General features: G+C 49.9%; 1 protein-coding gene across 1 annotated transcript in view; it reads left to right on the top strand.

Moving 5' to 3' along the window:
* Positions 1 to 8,186: 8,186 nt before the first annotated feature.
* The window catches only part of LOC119094555 (papilin), a 70,138-nt gene continuing 54,515 nt past the window's right edge, over positions 8,187 to 23,809 (top strand). Inside the window, exon 1 of the mRNA XM_037217616.1 lies at positions 8,187 to 8,330. Coding sequence (XP_037073511.1) covers positions 8,308 to 8,330 — 23 coding nt within the window. The 5' untranslated portion in view covers positions 8,187 to 8,307. The remainder of the gene's footprint in view (positions 8,331 to 23,809) is intronic.

Raw genomic sequence — 23,809 nt, 5'->3', positions numbered from 1 at the left:
GTACCCACCCGTGCCACTCACACCAGTTCCGTGCTCGACATGCGTAATTATTTTGTGTGTCAATTCTGTGTACACAGCATTAGGTTCTCGAGGCGCGAGCAAAAAACCTGTGTACTTTGGTAGCGGTTTGCAGTGTGCAGCTCATTTTTGCCCGCGGTGGAATTTTCATGTGTGCCAGAATAAATATGCATCAAGGCGGGCAGATCGGCGGCTGCCGGTACGCAGCAGAACTGCGCGCAACTCAGAGCTGAACAAAATAACCCATATGAGGCGGCAACACAGCACGGATGAAAGTTCACACTTCTGACATCATCAATGGCGTAACCATTCACACCACGGGTCAGCCGGTTGGCTCTCCGGCCGTCGTCGTGGGCTGGTTGTGGCCAAGTTGCCGACGCGGCGCTTCGTTCGAAGCCAACGCACCTGACAGCGGTCGGATAGAACGGGGTTTTGCTATGTCTGTTTCTGCTTTGTCATAGCTTTACTCGAACCCGCCTCGTAGGTCAGTCGTTGGAGCAATGGACACCTGACGGCTGGGGAGCCAGGCCATGTGGGTACGCCGACTAAAAACTGCGCTCGATTATTTGGTTCATCAGAGGCAGTCAACTAGCCATGAAAGTGTGTCAGTTTGACACGAGGTAGCCATGTCACCTTGAAATGCTTCATGCCTTCCATGTCACCCTGAAATATTTCAGCCATGATCACCAGAGACATTGCAGTTTCTGGACTAGGGTGGTGAGGTCAAGGTTTTCGCAACAGTCTATGATCACCATGGACTCGGATCTCTTGGTGACGTGGGTCGGATATTGGGCCTCTTGTGTAGTGGCCCGGTTAGCACTGCTAAATAGTGATGATGATTTTTTGTTTTTTTGGGGGGGGGCGGGTGTTATAACTGAATTAGATATACTGCAACCCGACACAAAATTGCACTGAGTTGGTTTCCGGATGTATTATCGAATTATTTGGCAAGCACTTCCAAAAAAGAACAGGAGCCATTTCAACATGTTAAGTGGGGGATAAACCTCACTAGAAATTGCACATATTGAAAAGCTTGATTTGCAGGCACATGTCCGATAACGCCTTTGAAACGGTTCTGGCGGAGATCGGAGTCGCGGTACATGCATGCATTGTGGAAAAAGCCAAGCATCCTAAGGTGTGACAGCTGTTCTTTAAAAGATGGAAGGAAACCAAAGTTAACCGAGAACACGCTTTTGAAACGTCAGACGGGTCTGTAACAGACTAGACAGGACACGTCAGACGCGACAGGGCAGACAGTGCAGGACAGACAGCTCCACCAAATCGCTTGCATATCGTGAAATGACAACGATTGTTCTCAATCTTGGTTTCGTCACGTCTGTCAGCCAGAATTAATTTTTTGTGGATACGTGCCGAAGGTTTGGCAAAGATATGACCAACAGGTGTCGCTCATCCTTGTGACAGTTCTGCTTGATTTCATTCTGATTGGTCCAATTTCACGAACAGCCACCATTGCAAGAAAGATAAGAAAAGCCGCATAAAATCTGGCGACTCCAGCTGGCCAATTAAGGCCAGATGTATAGTACTAAATATGACGAAAGTCACCTCATGCATTCCAAATTGTCAACGTTTGGATGCGTGTATATTAATGCATGCCATGAGTTTAGGAAAGGGTAACGCGTATCCCCGGGGCTTCTACATGCCTACCCTTCTGTCTCCTTGCACAGTGTCTTTGTGCACGCTTGCCCCTAGCAATTCACGAGCTGCTTAAAATAATGCCTCCGCCGCCGAGTCCGCCGCGGCAAAGTCCTTATCTGTCGTCGCTTGCTTAGGGCGTGTGCTGAATAACCGCAAAACATTTTTGAAAGACTTCCAAAGTCACACAGTGCGGACTGGTGACACTGGAGTGCATAGTCAACACGAGCACGACCCATTATGATGCGGCGTGCGTAAAAAGCTCAAATGACGACATGGGACCGGATCTCGGTCGGTTATGACCGCGCCTTCCTCTGCACGCCGAAAATTTAAAATCAGTGATGCTGCCTGTGCCTTCATTGATGTACTTCTGGTAATCTTATCACTGCTGCAATGCTTCGATATCGCACAGATGCAGTCTGATCCACATTAATGCCTTGCCGAATGATCACTCCTAAGACATCTCCGATAGCCTCAGGCATCGCTGAGTAAGTTATCCACACACGGAACCAGTGCCAAAATGTTGGGCACCTCCATATTGCATCCGGCGTCATTCTACAGTCCAGCGTTTAACATTAGTTCTACTAACGAGGATTACTTCGTTTTAACTCAAGCAAATCACCTGGAAAATGAAAGGTGTATGCAAGCGTCGGCGCGACAGCAAGATCGGTGAAATGGCAACTCCTGCTATATGAGGACCGCCGGCGTTATACAACATTTCGACGCAGTTTCTGTCGCCACGTACATGGGAGGGCTATGCCAGCCAAATTAATCCAGTCATCTTAAGCTGACTAGCAACGCGCCAGGTGACTCTGCTGCATCTGCGCGCCGCCGACCGATCTCGTGCAGCGCTCGCGGCAGCAGCCTCTGCTTCCGCGGCCTCGCGCATTGTAATGCTTGGCCGCCGCCTGATCGGGGCCGAGTCCATACCGCAGCCAGGCTCGTCAGCTGTCAGCCGAGCCCGCCGTCGAATCGACACGGCCGACGGCCGTGTGGGGCCCGCGGGGCGAGGGGGGGGGGGGGAGCATCCCGTCCGTACCACCCCGCCCTGAATCACTGCCCGACCCTGGCGCTCAGCGCTCCGCCTCTATGCAGCCGCGCTGCTGCCCGGCAGCGGCGAGGGCAGAAGGCTGCGTCATGTCCAGAGAGCTCGTGGGGGCATAATAAGCGTGTGTCGCGATGGTGGGCATGTGCTGTGGGTGACGTGCACGCAAGCGCGCACGCGTATTCTCAGTGTCGCCGTCGGCCACCATCACGGGCGACCCAGCAGGGGCGCAGGGGCGCAGTTGACGTGTCCCCCCTCTGCCTGCCAGCAGGATGGCAGAAGTGTGCATTTGCTCTCCAATCTTTGGAAGGTCTTTTTTCCCAAAGTAAAGGTGTTGAAGCTACTCGAAGAGTAGTAAAATTCAGGTCAAGGAGGTCCCCGTAACTGAGCATGGGGGCACCAAATCCGGGCCAGAAGACCCTTTGATGGTCAAGAAGCCAATTATCTAGATCATGACATCAACATTACGAATAAGATGACCAACGCTCTAGATTGGGAGGCCCAATGTTATGTTAAGGAGGCACATTTGTTGACTCGGGAGGCCCCCTTTACAAACTAAGAGGCTCTATTCTGGGCTAAAGGGCACGCTCTACATTCAGGAAGTCCACTGCATGCATCCGATGGCGCGGCTCCGAATCAGGACGACCTGTTTGGGGATAGCGGGACCCCTCAACTAGATTTGGAAGCCTCTTCTTGAATCGGAAGTATGCTGTTCTGGACTAGAAGGTATTTCTATGCAATCGGAAGCCCCTTTATGGAACAGGATGCCTGCAGGCCACCATTTTCGGTTTGCTTGATGTCGACTTCCATTTACTTTGCATGTGATAATGTAGCAGTTCGACCCGGGCCCCATGCCCTAGGTGCATCATCCTCTTGACATACAACACTGCAGAGGATCCTCCCCCCCCCCTCCTTCTCTAATTTGGTGAGGCCCATTTTGTCCAGGGGCCCGCTGGAAAATTCTGCCCCCCTCACTAACTAAAAATTGGTGGCGCTACACCTAGTCACCATTGCTCCGCCTCTTAACCCCCACCCACCCATGGCGTAGTGGTGGTCTGGCTAGTGACCATGCTTGTTCAAATGCTCACTAGATGTCACCAGGCATGCCATCAGCTGCTTCAGGTGTCAGATTTCTGTGCATGCTGTTGCCGTTTGCTATAGCTATGTCATTATGTGTGTGGAGTAATGCGCGTACAGAGGTGATTTGCTAACCGCCAGTCAGACATACCAATACTCCGACAGGCTCTCGCTTGATTTGATTCGGAATCGAAATTAGCATCAATTAACGAACCACATGAGACTCCGGCGAATTTAGGTTGATGCGCACCATGTCGCAAATCTTCTCAAAACGCGAATGACTCTTTTCCAGGGATTCTTCACCCGAAGCATTTATGTTGGCGGAAGACGAACAGCTAGAGCGCTACGTGGAAAACGCATAATGAACTCTTAGTTTGCATGTTGGTGTATTATTTCGCCTCACTGCCTCCGTCACGCCGCTCCATGTAAGTCCGTTGGCAATCAGACTTGCATTGCCTTTGACGTAACACAACACCAAGCGAATCAGGCATCTCTACACGCGTCCCCAGCCCTGCCTCCCCCCCGCTCGCAGCGCGCCCGCCCGGCGTCACCATTCTTGTGGCGCCGCAGGCTATGACCTGGTGACCTCTGCCGGGGTCAACTTCCGCGGCCCACCACGAGCCGCCCAATCAGGTGAGGGGCGGGCTGGACACAACACTTAAGTAGGTATGTTATATGTGTGTATGCACGTAGCTGCACAAAGATGACACGGACATTAATGAAAAACATAAATAAAGCTCTTAAACTCAGTGTTCTGAACCTACGGTTGTGGTGTTCTGATGTAGCAACAACACTTATGCTGTCTACAAGCTGTCAGTATGTTAAACTGGAGATGAACTCACTTGGAGATGCGTAAAAGTGTAACTAGAACATCGGAAATCCGATTGTGATAGGTCAGCAATATGCTGAAAGTTCGCGAGGAACCGATAGCGTTAGCCCAGACCTCATGCCATCTGCAGCGTGCAGGGGGCACGTTTCAAGCGAGGGTCGCTGTCTCACCAAAGTGGCATGGTGTGGACGACTGTGGACTTAAACGCTGGCACGGCAATATGGTATTTCTTCACATTGATGTGCTGTTATCTCCCAGTCCCTCCTTGGTATGTCGCGAAACACTAACATAGGACAGGAGTCAACGATGATCGTGAATGTCAACCTGCTCTAATTTTAGTCTCGGGTTGCTGTTGTCTGGTCTTGTTGTGTCTGGGTGTCTGGGTGAACTGGGTGTCTGTTGGTGAATGATGTGGCGCGCCCTCACTCCTTGTACATGCCATGCCATCCCCAATGTGGCATTGCTAAAAACTTTTTCATTATCTATTGTCACCATCATCACCTTTGACATGAATGTCATTACATCACCCTAAATGGCATATGTATGATGTATACCCTGTAAACTGCTTTAATAAAACGCTCACAAAATAGCATGTGCTATTGTTTATCTATAGATATGGTGATGTGTTTTATATATCTTATTAAATGTATCTATACCTGTTATTATTGTATGTTGTTAAGCATTATCACCATCATCAACTTTGACATAGATAACATTACATCACCCTAAATGACATTTATCTGCTGCATACCCTGTAAACTGCTTTAAGAAAAGTCTTAAAATCATAGCACGTAGTACAAAAGCTCTAAATATTTTGTAGCCGAGTGCTTTCTTGTTGCACCATACTTTCCAAAATTTCACATAAATCCCAATTATCTTAAAAATGGCTTAGACTCCCTCAAAGTTGAAGGCTGAGTTATGCCCCTAATTTTGATTAAATGTAAAGCAAAGCGGAGGTATGTTTCGTGCCAGGCATAACGACGCTGTCGTATCTTGGCACTGTTGATGCAACTGACGACATAACTTCATTCAACAGATCATAGATCATCTAGATCATCATCACCTAAGATCATCCTTAACACGCGCTCGGGTGGGGGTCAAATTGACCGCCCCCAAAGGTTTTCCCGGCATAGTTTTCGAACGGCGCGGTGTAGACGCGCCAAATTTTGCATAGCTGTAGATAATGGAATAGCGGATCGTTTGGTATCAAATATTAAGACGTACCTTGCAAGATCGCTGGCCTATAGCAGGCCAAAGTCAGGCCACGGTTTCAGGGAAGGCAATTTCTAGGGAATCCTTCAATCTGATGCAAGAACGGAGTGTTTAACGAAGCCACACATCTCTGAGATGCTGTCTTAGGCAACACAAATATTGAATGAGCAAATTAAGTCTACCTAAGGTCCAGTTATGAAGGTCAGACCAAAGTCAAAACCTACTTGTTCTATCACTCTACTGCTTGCTGTATGGGATAGTTTCTGGTGCTCATTTCGAATTTATTGGTAGCAGGAACCGCACTGTACATCTTCCATTGACTTCTTGGAGGTCAGAATAGGTCACTGACCTAAGAATACCTAGTTCGACATTTTTTAGGAACATACCGCCTAGCACAATCTTTGCCGCCCACTCAAATGCAAAACTCAAAGCAGTCTTGTATGATTTTGGTGACCATGACTTTTTTAAGTCCAAACAAGGTCACTGACCTTAAATGAGCTCGTGGCCTTTTGCTTGGACACAGTTATCTAGCTTCAGGGAACACTTTGGAGGCCAACCCGGAATTTGACTTTGTTTGACCTTATTTGACCCAAAGGTCATGACCTAGGCACATCCAACTTTGACTTAAGTGAGTTCACGTACAAGTTAAGACACCTTGTAAATTTGGTATCTTAGTTCCTGAGATTTGAGGGGGTTACGAGCGAATGGTATCTAGCCGGCCACCCGGGCGCGTGTTAAAACCGGATCACACATTTTGAGCTGTGTGCTCAGTGTAGGCGCAACAGGATGTAACTAACAGGCACGCCGAGCCAAAAGTCATATGCCGGAAACCACATGGCATAGATTTAGCAAAAAACTGGTTTTGCTCGCAAACTGTTCTATTACGAGTGGTGAGAATCACGCAACGGCTGAACAATTATGTCCCCGCGCTCAATGCAACAAGCAGTGTCCGTGGCAACAGGGTGGTTTCAATATCCACGCATCCAGTGACCAATTTGCATTCAAACGTGTCACGTCGGGGGGGGGGGGGGGGAGGGGGCGTCCTGTAGTCGTTGAACGTTGTTCGAATCCGGTGGCGGTATTACGCACGCAGTCTGTTTGTCTCACGCATTCCGATCGCGTGGAAACGTGCAGCGAGTGTGGAATATGGAGGCAAGGCAAAATTCAAATCCATTATCTCCATTATGTACTGTTCTTTAAGTCGTTAAACACTTTTCTCCTTTCAAAATACTCGTAGACATTATTCAAAATCAGGCAGGTCAGGTGGTGAGATTAGTGTTCAGCACGCGTGCGTAAACTGGGGTAGGCCAACCTCGATGGGCCCCTGGGGCTCTTTGTTGCCCGATGTCAATATGTCGATAAGTAACTCCTGTCCATAGACTCAAATCGCACACTTATTCCATGCCCTGGCGCCTGTCTGTAGTCACCACGTTAGAATGCGCGACTGAAGCCAGGCTCCTGGGTAGTTACTCCGGCCTATGCCCTACTTCACATCACTGCTTCATGCCCCGCACGCGTGACCTCAAGGTGTCGCCGTCATAATGCGGCTAGCTGTCACCGGTCGCTGGTGTGACCCCCATCCGCCCGTAGTGTGACCCCCATTCGTCCGTAGTGTGACACCCATCCGTCCGTTGTGTGACCCCCATCCGCCCGTAGTGTGAACCCCATCCGTCCGTAGTGTGACCCCCATCCGCCCGCGGTGTGACCCCATCCGTCCGTAGTGTGACCCCCATCCGTCCGTAGTGTGACACTCATCCGCCCGTAATGTGACCCCCATCCTCCCGTAGTGTGACCCCTCCTGCCCGTAGTGTGACTGACCACCATCCGCCCGTAGTGTGACCCCCATCCGCCCGCAGTGTGACCCACATACGTCCGTCGCCGAGCTCCGTTAGCTCTGCACGCCTTGCAGCTGGCCCTCGTCTGCCGAGCGGTCCCTGCAGAGCCGTCGCTCACTCTACTGGACCTCGACGTGCCTCCGTGCGGTGTAGCCACGCACCGTTCGCTGGGCGGGGGGAGGGGGGGGGGGGCCTGACGAGCCGGACGTCTTCCGCCCAGTGAGCAGCAGGAGGTCCGGGCGGCAGCGCGCCAGGCGTGCTCCGCTCGCGTGGACGAGTTCCGACGCCCTCAGCTCGAGTGGCCGAGGTTTGCATGTCCTCAGCTGAGGCGTCCGTTCTCGCAACGTTCCCAGTCCCGGTGTCGGGAAGTGGAACGCGTTGAGCTGGAATGTCCTTCAAGAGAGGGGATTCAGCTGGGCAGTTCTCGGTGAAACGTTCTCAGCTCGGTTGTCCGGTGGTGTAGCGTGCTCAGTTCGGGTGACTGGAAGTGAAACGTTTTCAGCCCGTGCGATCGGAAACGGACCATTGTCAGCCCGTGCGATCGGAAGCGGACTGTTCTCAGGTCGTGCGATCGGAAGCGGAACGTTCTCAGCTAGAGTGCCCCAGTGTGCGATGCTCCGAGCCCGGCCTGGAGCAGCATGAGGCTTGGCACACCGTTCAGGTGAGTCAGCCGGACGCGAGGCTGCATGGGATGTGTATAACGCCGACAGGGTGGGCACTGTGCGGTAAATTCTTAAGGCCGTGCATTTGACTGCACTGTACCCTACTGAGAGTAAGCATGGCAACACTGAACGTTCTCGTTCGATGTGCGACACTGAGAGCTTTAAAGGGAGCTTTTCACATTCGTATGCGGATTTGAACTGAAGTAGCGCTCGTTAAGATCATTTGGTGTAGTTCACAGCCCTCCCGTTCCTAACATATAACCCTCTCTAGTCTGAGCTAGACGCCTGCGAAAATGGGGACGGTAGTTTCGGGGAGAATATTTGGAAGTCACCATGACATTCATGATATCACAATGACGTCCCTGAAATCCTGCCATTTCATTGGCCATGTGGCGATCATGGCAAGGACAAATATAATTGTCGCGTTGTTCATATCTGGCTCTCGTGAGCACGACTTCCAAATAAGACGCCCGTCAATTGTCTCTCAATGTGCAAGGTATATTTACAGGTCTCTCTCAAGGTACATTGGCGCAATTTAACAACGCCGTATTGAGGAACAGATTCACCAAATGGAGAAACTGTCTTTTCTACAGCAGTTTTTCATCTGAAAATATGCGAATAGTTAACGGCAAGCTTATTTCATCATCTTTGATGCTCGCTTCTGCAGCGTCTTTTGTTGTTGAGCTAGAGTTTCTCCCGCTCATAACCCGCATCAACGTACTATTAACCCCTGAATCATCTTACCCGCTTGAATCCATCGATGCAACTGTAACGCTGCACAGGCTGCAGCCACACAGTCCAGCCATAGACACCGGCTACCTCGGCCTGCTCCCAGGTCAGAACTACCGCGTGGCTGTCACCCGAACCCGACGTGACCTGTTATTCTTGAACCTTTAGTCGACCCCACTTCCTGACCCACGAGACCTCCGCTGACCAGTCAATCGCTGCATGAGGAGGGCCTCAACGACACGGGCGATATCGGCTGATCGTAGCAGCCTCCCAGTAGTCCCGACACCAGCCAAGACACCACACCTTCAATATCTGCAAATGTGGAAAATGTGCGGCAATTAATGCTAATATGAACAAGATGTTGAAGACCGCTGAGGGCAGCAGCAGGCGCGGATCTGACCCTCGTGCGGAATGGAGCAACGCTAGCCTTCGTCACACGTTACCCAAATACTTAAAGGAAGTGTTTCACATTTGTATAAGGTTTTGCACTACGACAGTGTCAAAACGGAGGCAATGATTGATACTTTGCGCTGCCCTTATTTTGATAAGTCCTACATATTTAAGTCGTCTGTGCAATATCTCGCTGAATTTTACGCATGCTGTTTTGGAATTAGGTAGCTATTGATGGAATTGAAGGATCTAGGAAATGTTACGAATCCGACGCAACAAGAACGTGTTTCGATTCGCGTATGGTATGGACATGGGTCGTCCGTTTCGTCGTCCGTTTCGAGCCGCTCATTCATTTTGTTCATCGAGGACCGTCAGATGACATGTCAAAAAACGAGTGGCGTGTCACGCCTATAGGGTTCAACTTACATGTGTGCAGATGAACTTTGCATAAATCTGAGCCAAGTTATAGCGCGGAGGTTATAGGTTTAGATGGTGGCGCCACCTGCGCCTAGGAGATAATCACGCCACCGACTATCCACCAGCGATGCGCGTCATCTCCTTTAACGTTATCTCAGGTCAGGGTCGCCGTTGGTTGACATCTTGACTATCACTTCACATCAGCCATCCAACTCGCACCGTAAAACAACTAAACTGAGATGTGACAATCGTGGCGTGAGAGTAATTAAAGGCCAGGCGAGCTCAGGCCTTCGTGGTCACTCAAAATAACGTTGGCAAATATTCGCAGTGTATGGACATATATTACCGTCACACTGAAAACTCATGAGTGCTAGTCCACCGCATGTTGCGCTCATTGAAGCTCATGAATTGGCCTCAGGTGAAATCGCATTGCTCTCTGGAAAGAAAAGGCATATTCTCCGCATACCTGAACCTAACATTCCGGACACATGGGAGGCCAAGCACATACCTCACGAAAATGGTTTGACCTCGCTCGACCAGTCCTGGCAGGTCAGTCGTGTGAGATGCTGCGAAGCGACGCGCGCAGGAGTTACTGACACATATCGCCTACCACACCACCCTGATTTCTTGCTCCTGCACGGCAGGTGTGCAGCTGCAATGGGAAAGGGGGGTTCCGGCGACCCCCGGCAGTGCCGTTGGTGGCGCAATATCGAGTGCCGGTGGGGGTTTTTCGCCAGTCTGTCACCGTCTGGACTCGTGCTGAGCTCCGTCACAGCCGCTCTGCGGTTATGCAGCGAAAACTTGGGATACTGCACCGCCAGTTACACATGGGCCGGCAAAGCAGGTCTCAACAATTGTTATAAAGCTCGCGACGGTGTATTATTCACGAGCATGTACAAAGACAAATGACGAGTAGCAGGTCGTGCGGCATAGGCGCCATGTTGGAACCAACGTGTACGCTCTCGGTGTTTCTCTATCAATATATGTATTATCACGCATCACTTCACTGTATTACGTTACTGGGGACCAGCGTGCTGCATTGCCAGTTCACGTGTCAATGCTGCAAGAACTGACCACTTAAGGCACGTCGGCAGTCCCGTTACCATTTTCAACGCACCACTATGTCCAAAATAAACACTAATCGCTATCTTGACCGGTGTTCATGAAGTGTCCCAAGATACGTCTCCGTGTTATGAAGCGGACTCCCGCCTGCAAACTGCGAAGCCGGCCTTCGACTGCTTCCCGCTGGTCCAACCAGCAAGCGCTGGACATCGCACGCATCGTCAAAACGCAGCGCTGGGCAGTGATGGTCTCCGGTGCTCATGACGCGCGTAGTGCCGATGTACCTTGGCAAAAGTCATCATGAAAGTAATAAAATGCATGCATAATTTGTGACTAACTTTTGCGCAGCCAACTTGAAGAAGCATTCCAGCAATATGAACATATTTTGTCGTCATTAATTTGGGTGACGTGGCTGACGTGGGTGTCGTTACAGCTCTCTTCTCTAATCAGTAGAGAGGCACAACCTGTTAGATCCACGCTGTTGGTGAATTGTGCTCGTCTGACTGCACCCGAGAGGTTTCTGTGCAAGACGTGACGGAGCGTCTAGCAAAAACTTCAAGAGACCACGGCAAGATCCGTGGCATGTCAAAGGGAATGTTCCACAGTTAAAAATATTAAGGCGAGCATCAGACGTTGTTGTTGTTGATTGGATTTTTATGGCGCGTCGACTGCTGTGGTCATTTAGGGCCCATAACAGCAGCAGCTGTGATGAAATAAGCTCATTTATAACGATTGTGGTACTTTTGACATGGAAAAGGCTGCTCCAGAAACCACAGTTTTTCTGTTAAATGAATATGCTTCTCAATGCGCCATTGTTTGATTACGTCATCGTATATCGTACAACATTGAGATCCAATTGGCGGCCACTTTATCTGGAAATCGGGCTTATGAATACCGGATATAAATGACTCGACGATTATATTTGTCTAGCCTTGATCGCCGCATGGCTGATGAAATGGCAGCATTTGAATAGCGTTATCATGGCGTCAGGGATGCCTGGGTGATCTTGAATAGTCTGCCCGAAATAGTCTGCGCAGCTTTGCGGGCGTATAGCTCAGAAAGTAGAGGGGTTTAGGTCTTAAGACAGAAAGACATTAAGATATAAGGCCAAAAAAGAGTCACAAGGACACTTCGAGGTTACCCTACACATCCCCAATCTATCTTATCGCCTGAGCTGCCTGAATTTAGCTATGAATGTGATCTTCAGACCGATATAACTTGTCCAAACAATTTTTAGATGTTACTAGAGAGGGACTTACTACAACTTCGTTTGCCAGTCCATTTCAGTGATTCGCTACTCTTTGACTAAATGACATCTGCCTGTTCATAGTTCTTCTCATTCTTTTGCTTAATGAAACTGGTTTCCTCTCAGTCCCGGCCCAATTTCCAGTGGCCATTGTAGGTTTACATTTTTTATCCCTTGTATACGCTTGAATGCATCTGTCAGATCCTTCTCGGTCTATTATATTTCGGTGAGTACAAATCCAAGGTCCAAGCTTATCCTTGCATTATAAGTTGCCAATCCCATTTATCATCCTAATTGCTTTCCGCCGTACTCTTCCCAGCCTATCCATATCTTTTTGGAAGCATAGGTACCAAGCCTGAGCACAATACTCAAGTGGTTGTCTGACATAAGCTAAGTGCGCCGTTTGATAACATTCCTACTCTTATACTGGACATTCCTGTTAAAATGAGTCCCAGCATCTCAAGTGCCTTCCCACTAGTAGCCCCACAGTCCTTTTAAGCCTTTAAATCACTTGAATTGCAAGCCTTAAGCCCTTTTCTTTCCCGATTTGGTCCAACCCCGGCCTCCCATTTAATAGCTAATGCCTTCCCTGACAGAACCACATAAATCCATCACCTAACACCTATCATAACTGAATGGCATCTGCCACAGAAAAGCTTAGTTCGCTAATTTCTCTAACTCAAGTTTCACCTGGTTGGCCTTTTTTCGATACCCCTACCAATTTAATACGATCAGCAAACTTAAGCGCCCGGTTTCTAACCCTGTCTCAACGTCATTCCCGAAAGCAATGAAGACCAAAGGGCCCAACACGGACCACCGTGGAATCCCACTCCCCACCAGCTCCCACTGAGATTTCGTGCCATTAGGTACTCCTCTGTGTTTCCTGTCTAGAATCCGAGCCCTCACCCAGCCAAGAAGTTTTGCCTCAATGCCGTGCAATTTCAACTGATATAGCAGACAGGGCTGTGAACTGCACCGAGCGATCTTCAAGATGGCTACAACAGTTCAACAGTCAGAGAGTATGTCACAGGATGAGGTTGACATGATATTTATTTGTCGCCGACCGAATTCTTGTAGGCAAAATTGTCACCAATAGCGTAACACGATGCTATATGATATAAAATGGCAGCGCAGTCCATGCTCAATAGCGCAATCGGGAATCAGCTCATCACCGAAACCCTCGTTCATCACCGCAATTTCCAATAGCATGTACACAACCAACACGCTCATTTATACAATGTCACTTAGCTAATATCAGGATAGCTGCTGCTGCTAGGAAAGCAGGCGCTCCGACCTTACGCAATAGGATTTTCCAATTACAAAGGCCGCCTTCTTCCACCCTCGGGACTTGCCGGGGCCTCTTTCTTAACCCCGATCTTCGGCTGGATTTGCTTCCCTCGACCGCAACAAAACGACGAAGGACCTCGACGGCCAGGGTAGCCGAATTTAAGGCAAAATTCGAGCCGGTGGTAGGCAGCACTCGGTGATGACCTTCAATGTGCGGGCCTCCTTTAGGTCATGTCCCCTTATGAAAACCACGTGTACGCTTCGAGCCCCACCCAAGCCATCATCACACTCTCCACCGTACCTCAGGCATGGTCCAAGAACCCCAGCGCGACATGTGTTGCCTGGTGGGCGCATTCTGCTGCGCCTCAGAAATTGGTATATATAGCTCTTAGCTGGACTTCTATGCTACCTGGAAATGGCAGACTTGTATTTTGGGTCCCAGGTTGGTTACATACAGAACCTAAGCTGAAGAAGCTAAGTAGCTCATCCCTTGATTTTCACGCACCGAGGCCACATCAAAGTGTTTGTTTTCTTGAACTCATATGTCTGTCGCTTTTGTAACCATAATCAAACGTTTCTTCTATATCGCGCAAATAAAGGTGCACAGAAATTTTTGTCTGAGCATAGGCATACACTGCCCGTTTGAGCAGCACTTCAATTTATTTTCTGAGCAGACGGTGTGCGGGGGTTTTAGTTAATATGTAATTATTAGCAGCACTATTTCAGCAAAACAACTGTATGAAAGCCATTCAGAAAAGAACTCGACCATCAATGGAAAATTCTTAGTATTTCCAAGGGGGTCCATAGCAAGGGCCCTGTCTGACTGTCTTAGGATTTTACTGGCCGATCCAGGGCTCCAGGCTTTCGGCATATCTCCATGCTGGCGGGGACTCCTGCATACGTCAATAGCGTCAGTAGAGTCGATAGGGTCAATAGGGTCAATAGCGTCACGTGTACGATTGTACCGCTTCTGCCGGCAACTGAGGCGCGCCTTGGTAACCAAGTGGTCTTTGAGCGAGGAGAACGGCCTGTGCAGCGAAAAGAACCACGAGTGTCCAAAATGTTATGCGGATGTAAAGGAATCTGAGCGCATGAAAAGGACCTGAACGAACCGTGGGACCCAGACAACCCAAGGGTTATCTCAAGTGCAAGAGGGATCTTCAGTGGCTAGGGTGGCCACTGAAGCAATCTTACAAGCCCATGAGGCCACTGAAGCAATCTTACAAGCCCATGAGCAGGTAAAAGGCCCCTGGGTGGCCAGAGGTGCACGGAGCAGACATGAGAGCCCTGGGCGATTCCTAAGAGCCCTGGCGCCCAGAGAGTCATCGAGCGGTCGGAAAGGCCCGCGAGCAACCAGAAGGCCAGATCAACCAGAAGGGCTTTCGGGTGACGATATGGGCCTATTGGTGCTGACCAAAAATAAGTGTCCCGAAAGGTCGTGAGTATATAGGCATATGCTCCGGCGGCCAAATGGGTCGCCGCACAGCCAGTGGGTCATCAGCAACCAAACCAAACACTTCCATGGCGAGAATGGCCCACGACCGATTAAAGGTTCTCTATCATTAGCAGCGGTCTGGCCGACCAGCTAAGTCCCTGAGCAGTCAGAGAGGGATCTCTCCAACCAGACGCCCCTTGGTGCCCTGAGGGACCCCTCAGCGACTGTACCGGTCCTGATCAGATCAAACAGCCCGTGGGCCGTCAGCTCGCGACTGCTGAGCCTATTTGGCGTCACCTGCCTCTCACCCTGGCAGGATGGGCAGGCACCCAGGAGAATCGGATCCCATACCTCTGGCTTTCATTTCAAAAACTCTCATGTAATTTTTTAAGTTTTTTAACGAATGGATTTTTTAAAGATTACATTTTTTGGACTTTTTCATTAGAAATTTGAACCTAGCTGACCTCTGATGATATCTCGGCCGGCCTAAAGTAGTATTTTTGTGCCTGGAATACTTTTGTCACATGACAGCCGCACCTAATGACATAAACGTAGTCAGAACAACATCGTAAAAACGTTTTCTGCTTGTGCTCTGCTGGTAGACCAATTTTCAACGGTGACCTGATCTGACCTGACCTATGTGGGGAAAAAAATGATCGGAGTGGGCTTCCAACAACCTTAACGTTTATTTCCTTGCCATCAATATCCGTCTTCTCTTGTTAGCATATATTTTAACCACATCTATCGGAACTATAATTTTGACATTAATTGACCGCTGATGACCCCAAATTGGACTTAAGGTCAAAACTTGTGCGTGTGTTCTTCATGAGCTGACGAAACCTTTACAGCGGTATCTTTGTTTTTCTCATACGGCGCCTGAAATTTGGAGATCTCAGGGAAAGTCAACTTTGCGCCCGGCCGGGCGCGGTTGTCTCACACCTCCGGCCGGATGCGGGCCATTATGTCAAAAGAATCCAGTTAAAAATTATGGTAAAACTTTTGATTTCAGTTTTATTAGAAAGAGCCCGCTGGACCTTGTAGGCTCCAGAGATTTACTTCGTGCCGTTGTTTAAAGCATGATTTCTTGAATTTATTGACTGCAAAATTCAGGCAGAATTGATCTCGCGGTAGCTTGCGACTTTTATTACAGCTATAAATGGTACTAAAGATCACAGACGATAGGCCTGCGATAGTTCAGTGACCATATCAGGAAAATCTAAATCTGTATACAAAAAGATTCGCTATTTAATTTCGTATATCTATGCAGCGTTTGGCGAGGCCACGCCGCGCCGTTCGGGAATCATTCTAAAAACCTTCGGGAGAGGGGCAAGTTGACCCCATCCAACCCCAGCGCGTGGTAAACCATTTTGACCACATTCAGATGTCTCGTCGAATAAATAATAGTTTTGAAACCCACGTGGCTCACCGCGGGGTGCCGGTACTCCTCGTGCACTGCTTCGCTACAGCGCGCAATGCGTATGCTGCGCTGAAGCGGCTCCAGGCTACAGCAATGGGTGGCCATCACACCGGCGGGAGACCCGGCAGCGGCAGTCGGGCTGCGCGGCCGAGGGTCGCGCGTCATGCTCTCCGTGCTGGCGGCGCTGCTGCTGTGGCAGGCGGTCCGCCCGTCATGGCCTTGCCTTTCACGCAGCCGGCTGACGTGCTCGTGGCGAAGCCTGGCGATGTTTCCCAGGTCCCGTTCCGTCTGGCGTGCGCTGCGCAGCGCTCCAGGAAGAGCCCTGACGAGTGCGAAGCATTCTCACTTGCCGAGGACGGTACCTGGTACCTGCCAGCTGTTTCGCGATGTCTGTCTGATCACGGGGCCGCGCTACCAGCACCCGGGAGTGGTCAGTTCCGTGGGTCCCGCCGTCGCGACGAGCGCATGTAATCGTGGCATTGCACTCCGCAACAAATGCTACAGCCACGCACTCGCTGACCTGGCACGCGCCGCGCGATGCCTGCCGCAGGCTTGGCCCTTGCACTCGGCTGGCCGGACCGGTCCATCAAGCAGACTTCTGGTACCTGAGGACAATGCACAGGTTGTCCGTGCCTACCTGGATCGGCGCCGTGTGCGGCTTGGCCCCTGCACTCGGCTGGCCAGACCGGTCCATCAAGCAGACTTCTGGTACCTGATAACAGGGCACAGGTTGTCCGTGCCTACCTGGATCGGCGCCGTGGACCCGGCCGGTGACGCAGCTTATGATGTCTGCTTTTTTTCTGAAAAAGACGTGTTCTCTTGATCGTGTTGCGATGCATCGATGATATGCCCAATCACGGGATATCTATACTGCATCAGCAGCGTTTTCCGGCACATAACGGCCTCTCTGTTGATGTAAGCGCTGTGAAACCACTGAAAGGTTCATCGGTGCTGTGTTGTGCTAGCTGATAAAGTCTACCTCCGTCAGAAAAGTTTTACAAAACCAATTGCCAGTCGAAGTAAGCTGGTGAGGAGATGCCAATGCAACCTTTGCTCCCCGCCCGCCCTCCCCCTCATACTCCTTCGCTTCATCCGATGCATCACTACGCTCCTATTGATTTCCAGCAGCCAAGACTACTACAAGAAATAGGTTGAACTAAGAATTATCTTCATTTCTATGCTAAAATACATTAATAAAGTGACAGCATTTCAGGTGAGATAGGGGGTTGGGCACAGAAAAGTTATACAATCTATCCCCCAAAATATAGGTGTCTCCGCGGACTGGCACACTTCTTGTTACATTACAACTCACCCTTTGAATATGGGATACGGTGGGGGCTGAGCAGTGAAAAATTGTGAAATCTGCCTCCAAAACGTGGGTATCTCTCCGGATTGGCACACTTCCTTACAAACTTCGGAAGGCTGGAGCCCTGAACTAGATAGGAAACTAGATACACATCTGATTTGAGAATCTATTCGACTGGTAGCTATGCTCAGTCAGGAAGTAAAAATGGCACAAATTGACACTTAAGAACCGTTCTCACCTCCTGTCCTTTCCTTTCAAGGGGGGTGCCATCAGCCTCCAATAGCGATTCCGCGGCTCTCATCAAAGGGAGGGAGGCTGGGTGCTTGCGACTGCTACAGTGAGTCAACAGCCTTGTCTCTGTCTTGAAAAGGCAGTCTGGACAACCACGGGTCAATTTCTACCTCCATCGGATCAGCTTGCCGGCCTACCCTAAACCAGCTATGACTCTTGTCGTTGACGACAGGGTGCTGAACCGCGGCATCGCAACAGAGGTCAACAAGGCCCCCGGGCATGAATCTAGGAAGTTGCGATGCGAATACCGCTTGCGAGGCCGCGGTGCGCTGAAAGTCGCCGCCCACCTCACATCAGTCGCATCGCAACGATTGCCACATGCCGCTATGGCCAGATGAATCGCCGTATCTAGGTCTTCCTCAGTATTTTATACTGTCTACTTGTGACACTGGGAGTTGACTGCTAAATACAGTGAATCAGTCGACCGGCCGGGTCATAGGAAATGCAATGATTTGTCGCCGATCTGTCACCGATTCGAGTGATCACCAAAAATCATAAAATGTTTTTGTCACCGCGTTGGGATGAAGCCTTAAAAAGATACTATGGTGCCGTGGAGTACAGTAACGGGTCTTTACGCATAAGCCTGCTCATGTTGTGTAACAAAATGCATTACCCTTGAGGTCTCTCATGTTAGATCGTGTTTTGTTCACTGTGAAATTTGTCGTGGCCGTCTGACGAATCCGTTAAAAACATTTTTGGTACCAAGAGTCACATGAAATATGCATTTTGTCGCCGACCATGTCCACCAAGATGGCGCCTTTACCACCGTAGACCCAGGTCTGGCAAGCCTAGCAATTACGACCTTCACGAACGTGAAGGTACGTATATGTGTACATACACTATCTGTATATGTATGTACATACAAGTGTATGTGTATGTGAACATAAACGATGTGTATATGAATATGTGTACATACACTATGCAAGGCCCACTTACATTACTTTGAGGATGAGTTCGTGAGGTACATGTTCCTATCGCAGGCTCCCATAAGCAACTGTTTGCAAGCGCACGTCCTCCTTGGGGTTTGCTGCACCCATTGCTGGTGTAAGGCGCAGCAGCCGTGGGCGCCCTGAACTCCAGCACATTCCCTCCAGGACCACCCAGCACCAGACCAGCACGGGCATGTTGTGCTCCGTGTTGGCAGGTGTGATTTCGCTGTTCGGGTTCTCAAAGAGAAAGGGGCCGACGGTGCTCGGTTCATTGAGTACTCACCAAGCAGCTGCCTTAGGGGAATAAAGAGAAGTCTTGTCAACTTGTTCTCGTGTCAAGGCCCGGACGACAGAGGATTTGACGGTAAACTTGGCCGAACGCAGCCGAAATTGAGCGTGGTCGGGCAGAAGGCGTTGTCCACGAAGTCCTCGCATATGTCACATTTATGCGTCACCCAACCGTAAATGGTGCTTTGCTCCTACTGGTCGGCGTCTGCCGGCTTTGTCGGGCAGATGTTTGGGGGAAGTCGAACCCAGAACGTGCATTTAGGATCCAGTGCTTTGAAGTTCGACTCTCGTGTGTCTCTTGTGCAGACGCCGTAACGGAAGTTGGGCATCTGGATGCTTATATCCCCCATGTTTTTGCGGTTTAAAGCGTGAATTTATGCTTTTCTGCGAGCGATTTCTCTGCGCTTGGTGCGGGCTGGTATATAAACAGAAACTTTTTGGCAGACCTGAAAATGTTTTCCTTGTCAGATCAGTCTAGGTTGAAAATCTTTTCCTTGAGTCGTGCTTTGTCAACATGGTCTATTTGGCTCATTGGAAAAATCGAACGACCCTGGATTTTTTATTCGTGCTCACAGGGAGAGGGGGTAGGAATAGTGGGAGAGGGGGTAGGGATAGAGGTTGTTATCGCCCTTTATTCAAATGTCATGGCTGCTATGCTAGATATGCATCTAGAGCTGTTTCTCACTGGCGCACAATCTTGCCTATTCGACGTGTCTGTCATTTGGCTAATAAGGCTCTCGGGCTTCCCACGATTATTCGTCCATTTTAACATTGTCTTTCCTGGGGAGGCAAAATTCCATGGGCGGGTAGGCATTTCGGGTCACTGAGGAGGCATCTGCCTCCACAGTGTAGATGCCAAAATACGGCCTGGATATAGGCTGGTGAAAATTTTGAAAGTGGGTTCATAGCTCACAGTGTGATAGATTTTTCATGCACCTTCATTTCGCTGGCTGCTTTTCAAGCGATAGGACTTGTCGCAGCATTTTAGGCGGAAATAAAGTCGGGAGCTTGAAACTGGCAGAAACAATGTGACAAAAGCCATGATACTGGATATTCCCTTTTAAGAACCAAGCCACATTATAAGGCCCATCTATCATATGTTACTTATCTGGACCCTGCTCCTGTCCGCCGCCGGTGGCCACTGCCCTGGCCCGGATGTCTCCCGCATGACTGACTGCGAACTGATCGTATGACTGCTTTGTTGCACACTTTTGGATCAGCGTTACTACTGCATGGTGTATGAGGCATGCGTTTGACAGCTGCAACAGTATCTTTTCCGAATTATCTTTCCTTACACTACACCATCGCATGAAAATAGCCTCCGGGAAGCTGTCTGCTTTAGGTATGAATTAGCGCAACGGACACTCCATTGCCCATCACGCAGCGTATACGACTTGTTCTGCTTTTGTATGTAGGCGGGGCGTAGCCAGAGCCTTGCCAAGGGCGAACACAAGGTTGACAAAAGTCCATCTTATGGTGATCCCCCCCAAATCCCCGGATATATCTTACTTGTTAACAAGTGTCACGGTTTTCTTCGTTATATTGTTATTTTTACATTGTAATCCGAACAGAAACCAGGAGCTACCGTGATCTCAATTCTGTTTGTATTTTGAAGTCAATAAACTTCAGAAATTAGGCGTTGCACTACTGCATGGAATGAATCACCGGCGGTCTTAATTTACAATGATAAATTGACTCTTTATAAGCAGATAGAATAAGGAAGCTTTGTCAGAATCTGTTTCTGGGTTCTACAGATATTGAGGACATCGCGAAGGTAGATTGTAGATCGATATGTTTGATCCAAATTGGAAGATGAAAATTTGATTGCGTATCGAAGGGCCAATAATGGGTTAACATGGCCAAGCCATGTTTGTCTGAAAATGTTCACCATTCAGTCAAAATAGATTGGCGATACAATTTATTTAACGTGTTTTGTAACATGCGCCTTCGCAAATCTTAGCAACAAAAATCTCGACATCAGGCGTTGCAGTCTTTACAGTCCCCGAAGCATTAGCCCAGAAACTAACTCTTAGCTCTGGCCCTCTGGTGGACGAAAACGATGACGCCTTTGAAAAGATTAGATTTAAACACTACTCGACCAGTGCTACGAGATATGTGACGTAATTTTGAGTACGCGCACTTAAAACTTTTATAAACACAAGCCTCGAACCCAGGCGTTGCAGTCTCCGTAGGCCGCACAGCGTTGGCCTAGCAGCTAATACTAAGTTGTGGCCAACGGTTGGAGGAAAAGGACGACGTTTCTGAAAAAAGCATCCTTGAACGCCTCATGACATCAGATCCTACATGTAGAATGCAATCTTAGTGCACATTTCACGCGTGCAATTTTTAGACTGATGGAAAGAATTGATTGGCCCTTAGAGCACCGCGAAGTGGGATTGGAATCTGGTGGTTCAACAGAAAGAGTGACGGTAGAATCTCCATTTTTCGTGTTTTTTTGCAGTTATTTATCCATCCAGAAGACAGATTAACACGGCGCCCGCTGTCTGGTGGCACATGCAGCGGCCGAAACTTTTCGGTTTTACGGAGGTTGCGAACCAGACCATCCTTGTCCTTGCTGTCGAGGCTGCGGGCGGGCATGTTCAAGCGTTTTGATGTAATTTTTTTCAATAATGCATTCTGAAAAATGAATAATCCCAGAAAAACAAGGCATGACCCTGCTCGTTTTTTAAGCTCATTTCGACCCACCTTATTCAACAATAATGAGACCCCCATCTACTCAACAATAACGTGACCCCTTAATTCCTTCCGGGAAAGGGGCCTCTTGAGTAGAACGCCAGGGGTACATAACCGTTTCCAGTCAAGGGCTGAAGGGCCATTCCGTCCCATCGCGAAGTGTCTTCTGGCTATCATTCTGGTGGCACGGAGGGGATCTCCTGGTCGATCCGAAGGCCATTAGAAGGATATATCATATCACATTGTTCCCATCCCTGACACAGCAGGCCTTCTGACCCACGCAGTTAGCCCCGGATCAGCACAGGAACCCTCACTGACGCAAAAACATCCCTGATCACCGCAGGTAGTTCAATAATTGCCACATAGACTCCAGTTCCGTGTTTTTCTGTGTTCTTCAGATATATTGAGTTCTCTCTGACCGTAGATTGTAGATGAAATGGGTTCCTAATTTGTATTAACATGGCCAACCCATGTTCGTCTTGAAATGCTCAAGATCCTGTCAGAGCTGATTACTGATAAGAAAATTACGTAATATGGTCCTGAACATGCGCGCCTCGCAAGTCATAGCAACAGCCTCGGCGCCCGGCGTTGCAGTATCCAGGCCGTGCGGCGTCGGCTTGCGGCTGTAACACTAAGCGATGGCCAATGAGCAGACGAAAAAGATGACGCATCTTAAGGGAGATGGCTGGTGAACTAGGCAAATCGGCATACATGTTTAATGTAGTGCAAAGTAAGCCAAATACAGCCATAATCTGAAAAATGGGGGGGGGCAGTTAACATTGCTAGCCCCCCACCGTGAAAAGTGAAAGGCCATGGCCCCCTGCCCCCCCCCCCCCTTGTTCCTACGTCCATGGTAGTTTGACCTTGTTTAGTCGACCCGAGGGTCACATCGTGGAGATCTCAAAACTGTACACAAACGAGCTCACATAGAATCATACCTACCGTAGGATTTTGGTGTCCCCCTGCCCCCCCCCCTCCCCCCTCCTACTGTTCTGATGTGTCATGGTTGGTCACTTTAATATCCCATTTGGAGCGCGTCGCATTCGACTGATCAGACTGCCGCGTGTAAGACCTGACGCTTCCCACATGTGCCATTTACCGTGGCTTCACACGGCACTGTACCTGCACGGTTGTTTTGTCCCCGCGCTCAGGTCTCCCTAGAAGAGGCGCCACAACGCGTTTGCTTCCGCCTGCCTTCCCGTCGTCGCAGGCCGTTGGCTGTGCTTCTCCCCTCCCCCTCCATTCCCCGCGGCGCGGTCACCCCGTGCTTGGCGTTTCCCCCCCCCCCCCCCTCCCCCCCTGACCGGGAGCGCACGCGTTCTCTGTTGACACGGATACGGGCCACTCGGCCGGAGACGGGAAGTGGGTCGCGGCCGGCCGGATGCTCCGCGCCGGCGGCGGCCCTCCGTCCGGCCGGTGCCAGCTTCCGGCGCGGAGCAGACGGCGGCACCCTCCCCCTCCCCCGACCTGCACTGTCCACAGAGGATTGCACATCGCGGCCGCAAAGAAACGTGCGCGGAAACTGCGGGGGAGACAGCTTTGCCGCGGCAGAAGTGCCCCTGCCGCGGCGGAAATGTCCCTGCGGTGGCAGAAATGTCCCTGCATCGGCATAGATGTCCCTGCCACAGCAGCTGTGCTCATGTCACGATTACAGCATCTCTATTACGGCAGACGGCAGAAGCGTCACTCTCGGAGTAAAAAGACGCCTGCTCCATGAAGTGTCCCCACCACAGCAGTAGCACCGCTGACGCACCAAAACTTACCAATACGATATTAAAGGGGGTGTTCCACATTTGTATGGGGTTTTGAACTGAAATAGGCATCTTAAGGACCATTTCGTGCAGCTCACAGCTCTGTCCTTCTTCAGACCTAAATCCCCCTAGGATCTGAGCTACACACCCGCGAAGATGTGCAGACTATTTTGGGCAGACTATTTCAAGGTCACCCAGGCATTCATGACGCCATAACAACGCCGTTGAAATCCTGG

Source organism: Pollicipes pollicipes, unplaced genomic scaffold (assembly GCF_011947565.3).
Source record: "Pollicipes pollicipes isolate AB1234 unplaced genomic scaffold, Ppol_2.1 Scaffold_4002;HRSCAF=4701_pilon_pilon_pilon, whole genome shotgun sequence".
NCBI lineage: Eukaryota > Metazoa > Arthropoda > Thecostraca > Pollicipedomorpha > Pollicipedidae > Pollicipes > Pollicipes pollicipes.
Note: the sequence above shows the minus strand (reverse complement) of the source record. Positions and strands in the feature narration are given on the sequence as shown.